Here is a 6,569-nt window from a genome sequence, read left to right on the forward strand (position 1 = left end):
TCACCTAATGTTGTCTGTCACCTAATATCGTCTGTCACCTAATATCGTCTGTCACCTAATGTTGTCTGTCACCTAATATCGTCTGCCACCTAATATTGTCTGTCACCTAATGTTGTCTGTCACCTAATATCGTCTGCCACCTAATATTGTCTGTCATTAAAACGTTGTAGATTTATTAGTCATGTGTTCGTGAACCTTAAATTCAATGTTATGTTTTTTCTCACAATCAGCATAAAATAAAACTTATTTTTTGAAGTCATTTGTATGAATATTGGGGGGGGGGGGAATCCAAACCCTCAACCCCATAGGCTACTCGGTGTCTGCGTAAGTGTTGTCTGATTGACGGGTACCGAGAACAGCTTAACACTACAAAATGCGGGTTATGATCAAAATAAAAACGAACAAGATGTTTTTTGTATGTGTTCTTTAGACTGAACTCTTTCAAAACTCGTTTTTTCCTTAACCCCTAATACAAATGAATCTAGCGGTAATTAGTGTGAAGGTAAACTTTCTCTAAGTACTCATTATGTTTTTCCTGTTTTCAGGATATGGGATTTATATTAACAGCAGTACCGGTAGGGGTCTACTTACGGACATTGAGCTCTATGGCAACGGCGGGGATGGAGTTCGTTATGTTTTCCATGACAACCAAGTCACCAGCCAAAAAGAGTTTTGTAAATATGGTGACCTAGGAATGAATGAAGTGTATCCTCTATTTCTCACCCATAAGCAGGAACGTGACATGGTGCACAACCTCAAATGTCGAAGAGTAGGTGTCAACAGATCTATTTATCTTTGATTCATCAAACCACAATAAGGACATCACGTACAATAAATACATAAACGTATTGATGAGTTTTTAAGTAGTTCTAAAACTTGTTCCCGTTGATGAGGAATTATAACGATAAAAATCGAGTTTCGATACCGGCGGTGGGCAGAGTCCAGATAGCTTATTATACAGCGTTATATACAGAAACAAACAAATACAATTTCCTCTGTCAATAGTTTATTGACGTCTCCCGGTGAGTCATCGGTCAGTTTACGCAAAAATCCGGGGTTAGATTCTACACGCTGGCTAGAGCGCAGATAGCCCATGGTGTAGCTTTGCGCTAAAGACAAAGAGACAAATAAGTTGAAAAGCAGAAACACTTAATAATGATCATTCACTAGGGATATCCTTGATGAAAAGAAATACTTATTAAGGATCATTCACTAGGGATATCCTTGTTGAAAAGAAACACTTATAAAGGATCATTCACTAGGGATATCCTAGGAGGCGTATATCCTAAGGATATACGAGGAGGCGTTCCGAATAGAACTGGTACTGAGTTCCGGCCTAATGTACTCCTGCTTACTTTATATCCTCTACTGTTGGGTAAACAAGTAATTTGTGCTGCTTACAGCTACAACTGTCGTGAAAATAAACATTTGAAATGTTATTTTCTGGTGTGAGAATACTGATCATTTTCACTTACAGTCACTACTGTTCTGTAAATTAGCTATGCCTGGTAAGTCTACGCTTACTTCGATTCCTTGTGGTGGACACAGCAGGTAGCCCAATGTGACATTGCTCTACAGAAACAAACAAACCGTGTTTATAGCCACTTCTGTCGTGTAAATAGGAAGAAAACTATTGTTTATAGCCACTTCTGTCGGGTAAATAGGAAAAACTATTGTTTATAGCCATTTCTGTTGTGTAAATAAGAAAATGATTTCGTTGATAGCCACAATAAGCTAAAGCGTTTTCTTATTTACACGACAGTAAGACAGTAGTGGCTATCAATGAAATCATTTTCTAATTTATACAACAGTAGTGGCAATAAACTAAAGCGTTTTCTTATTTACACGACAGTAATAGCTATAAATGAAAATCATTTTCTTATTTACACAACAGTAGTGGCAATAAACTAAAGCGTTTTCTTATTTACACGACAGTAGTGGCTATCAATGAAATCATTTTCTTATTTATACAACAGTAGTGGCAATAAGCTAAAGCGTTTTCTTATTTACACGACAGTAGTAGCTATAAATGAAATCATTTTCTTATTTACACGACAGTAGTGGCTATCAATGAAATCATTTTTTTATTTATTCAACAATAGTGGCAGTAAACTAAAGCGTTTTCTTATTTACACTAGCCAATAGTGTTTTGTGAGTTCAAACTACACAATTTTCTATTACTATTTTATTGGTTAGTGAATTATCGATCTGTTAATATAATGTTCCCAAAGTTTAACAGGTACCACTATTTAACTTGTTAGTTTACTAGTAAAGAGCTATACTTTATAAGCTGTGTTTTTCCTGTTACAGGTGTTTAAAGTGGCCCATTACCAAGGCCAGCAAGTTACTGTTCATTTCTCCAGCATGGAGACGGACGAGCTGGATGAGAATAAAGCTGCTACCATCTCTGTGTACGACAGTCAGGTGGAAGACTCCAAAAAGCTGCTGGCCAAGTTTAAGGTCTTGAATAACACTGGAACACAAAGTTTTACCAGCACCAAGGGCAGTATATTTGTTCACTACGAGCCTATAAATGAAAGAATGGTATTCTTTTCTGTAGAGGTCGTAGTTGACTTTGGTGAGTACACCTTGAATAAGTAAACCATCATCTCGTCTCTGCTTTCGTTATTCAATCACTAGCTGCCTTTTTTTTCATCTCCTCTTTGTTTTGTGTGTATAACATCTTGAATTTCAGAGCTACTAAGAAGTTATCACTAAACATTGGCCATTACTCTCCTTCCCAATAGAACAAGACCACTTTTAGTAGCAGTTTCATGATTCAATAGAACAATATACCACTTGTAGTAATGGCTTCAACCTCTCAAATAAAACAAGACCACTTATAGTACTGACATCAGCTCTCCAATAAAATAAGTCCACCTGTACTACAGATATCATGGTTCCATTGAATAAAACCACTCATAATACTAACGTTATGATCCAATATAACAATACCATAACATTAAAGGGCAACAAGGACCTTTTGGTCCATCTAGGCTTTCCTATTCACAAAATTAAACTAAACACCAAAAAAATTAAAATCAGTCGTATCATTCAAATGTTAATCAAACTCCCTTAACCTAACTGCACCTACCATTTCCGAAGGCAACCTATTTCAAAAGCCAACCACTCCATTAGAAAAAGCTGTCTTAGTATAAGATGACTCCTACTCTGCCAAAGTTTAAATTTGTGTCGTACCATTCTCACAAAAAATATGATTTATCAGTACCATCAATTCCCTTAACAATCTTAACCTTTTCAATCAGATCCTCTCTAACTCTTCTTTTTTCAACAGAAAACAACTTCAGGGATCTTAGCATATCCTTGTGTGACAACTTTTCCATTTCAGACAATCATTCTAGTAACCCTTTTTTAAAAACTTTTCCAACAATTTGTTGTCCATTCTAAGGTAAGGAGACCAAAGCTAAGCACAGTACTCTAAATGTGACCTAACCAATGACTTATAAAGTAACAATGTAACCTCTTTAGACTTGTCTTTAATATTACTGTAGATATAACCTAAAGTCTTATTCGTCCTGACACTAGCAACAGCACATTGCTTAGATGGCTTAAAAGACTGATCAACCAGAACACTAAGATATTTTTCTTCCATAACGTTGTTAAGATTATTCACATCAAAATTACACATATAATTCAAATTGTCATATTCCACATGCATTACCTTGCACTTATCGTCATTGAAAGCCATCTGCGATTTATTTGCCTAACTTACCAAATAATTTAAGTCCTATTGTAAAGCAGCAGCGTCTTCCGAACGGCAAGCAACACCCAAAACTTTAATGACATCAGCAAATTTAAATAATCTATTAACCATTCCTTCATCTATATATTGATGTAAATCAAAAAGAACAAAGTTCCTAACAATGAGCCCTGAGGTACCCCACTCATGACATTAATCCAGTTTGACTGAACCACATTTTTAACAATCCTCTGCTCTCTTCCATCTAGCCAGTTTTCCATCCAGTGAACCAATCTATCCCCTACGTCTACAGATAAAAACCTTTTTAACAAGCCTTTTATGTGGTACCTTGTCAAATTCTTTCTGAAAATCTAGATACATCATGTTCTCATCTACATAAGCAGTAATTTCTTCAAAAAATGTCAAAACATTAGTAGGGCAAGATTTTTCCCTATTGAAACCATGATGACAACCCAATAAAATTTTAAACTTCGTTGAATAACTTTGCAAATAACCTTTTATCAGACTTACTGAAACTTTTACCACTATTAATGGAAGACTAATAGGCTTATAATAACTGGGACAATCTGTATCCCCTCCTCGATAAGTGCCAATCTTTTGGCACCTGCCTACTATTCAAGGACTTAGAAAAATAGTAGCAAGTGGCTTATATATCCAATCCTTAACCTTCTTCAAAACTCTTGGGTAAATATTATCTTGACTAGTAGCTTTGCCATTCTTTAACTTTCCTATATTTTCTTTAAGAAACTCAGAATTAATGTGATCATCTTACGATTTTCTCAAATCCTCCAACTATTTCATCATTGCAGTCAGTTTAAACTCCTTATATTTATAATGTTTTTCTTTAATTGTATCCTTTGTGAGCCAACCTGTACGTGTAGCCACCTATCTTGAATATTTAATAATTTATCTCTAAAAAAATGTCCACATTTGATCAGAGTCTCCAACTAATTCAGTTGTCTAATTCACAACAGATAATGTTTGTCTCATCTCTTCAAAGTTGTTAAATATGGAACGAAATTTCGCTATTCCTTATCTCCATATGCAGCCAAACATCAGATCTAATTCAGCAACGATCATTGCACCCAGATGATCCTCAACCTCTAGCCTATTAATCATTTCTATATTTGAAATTAACAATAAATCTAAGATAGCATTGTTCATAGTAGGTTCCTAAATAGTTGTTGAAGAAAATCATTCTGAACAGTTTGTAAAAACCATCAAATATTTCCTAATCTATATGCCTGAAATTAAAATCTTCCATAATTATAACCTCATTAACAGGTGAATTATTTATATCACTGAAGAGTTTCTCCTTAATTTCACCAGTTTAATCTAGTGGTCTGTAACAAATTATAACTTCTCCCCTTATAATTACTAACAGAAATTCAAATGGATTCAACCTCGTTGTTATTAGCTTTGATATTATCAGCTCGAACAGGCTGTAACTTACATTTTATAATGCATATAAAGCCACTCCTCCCCTTTTTTAGTATTCTATCTTTAATAGATAACATATAACCCTGTATTTCAAAGAAATTCCTGTCAATACCACTTTTAGGACTGACGTCATGATTCAATAACACAAGACCACTTGTATTATTGACAACTTGATCCAATAAAAAAAAACATTTGTAGTTCTGTTATCATTAGCCAATAGAATAAGACCACTTGTATTATTGACAACTTGATCCAATAAAAAAACACTTGTAGTACTGACATCATGACCCAATGAAAGAAACCCTCTGATAGTGATGATGTCATGACATCCAATAAAACAAGACAACTCATGGTACTGACATCATGATCCAACTAGACTTTTGTAGTACTAGCAACAGCCAGCCAATAGAAGAAGACCATTTGTAGTACTGATACCGTGATCCAATAATATAAGACCACTCATAGTTTTGATATCATTATCCAACTAGACTTCTTGTAGTACTAGCAACAACCATCCAATAGAAGAAGACCATTTGTAGTAATTACATCATGAATCAATAGAACAAGACTATTCATAGTACTGGCAACAACCCTCCAACAGAACAAGAGCACTTCTAGTATACACAGCAATTCTCCAATAAAAAGTACACCCATAATACTGGCATCACTTTCTAATAAAACAAGATCACTTCTAGTACAGACAACTGCATTGGTGCTCACCGAAAACCCCCATATCAAATGCAACAGTACAATATTTGTGAATGTAGCATGAACTCTACTGCATACAAGCTTTTGAGTACTGAAAAGTCATCGAATACCTACTTCACCTATTGAAGTATATAATATGGAATAGTATTTATTGTGTGTCGTAATACAACTCTGTTCTTGGATGTGGTCTTGTTGTATTTTAGGAGAGAAAGGGAGTGTGCTTGACATGTGAAACAAAAACAGTATCTCGATCCTAAGCTTTACTTGGTTTGTTTGTTTTTGAATTTCGCACAAAGCTACACGAGGGCTATCTGCGCTAGCCGTCCCTAATTTAGTAGTGTAAGACTAGAGGGAAGGCAGCTGGTCATCACTACCCACCGCCAACTCTTGGGCTACTCTTTTACCAACGAATAGTGGGATCGACTGTCAGATTATAACGCCCCCACGGCTGAAAGAGCGAGCATATTTGGCGTGACGGTGATTCGAACCCGCAGACAGTGAGTCAAGCGCCCTAACCACCTGGCCATGCCGGGCCGCTTTACTTGGAAAGGGTACAATTATTCTTCAGACTGCTTTGTACCCTTTCCAGTAGTAGGTAAAGAATAATTGTAGACTGTATTGTACCTACTACTGCAAAGGGCACAATTATTCTTCAGACTGTAGTAGATACAAAACTTGGAAAGGGTACAATTATTCTTCA

The 6,569-nt window shown here is 35.7% G+C and overlaps 1 protein-coding gene across 1 annotated transcript in view; it reads left to right on the top strand.

Moving 5' to 3' along the window:
• Positions 1-6,569, top strand: part of LOC106465676 (protein bark beetle-like) — a 43,712-nt gene that overhangs the window by 11,960 nt on the left and 25,183 nt on the right. Inside the window, exons 5-6 of the mRNA XM_013925913.2 lie at positions 546-769; positions 2,311-2,578. Coding sequence (XP_013781367.1) covers positions 546-769; positions 2,311-2,578 — 492 coding nt within the window. The remainder of the gene's footprint in view (positions 1-545; positions 770-2,310; positions 2,579-6,569) is intronic.

Source organism: Limulus polyphemus, unplaced genomic scaffold (genome assembly GCF_000517525.1).
Source record: "Limulus polyphemus unplaced genomic scaffold, Limulus_polyphemus-2.1.2 Scaffold2018, whole genome shotgun sequence".
Lineage (NCBI taxonomy): Eukaryota > Metazoa > Arthropoda > Merostomata > Xiphosura > Limulidae > Limulus > Limulus polyphemus.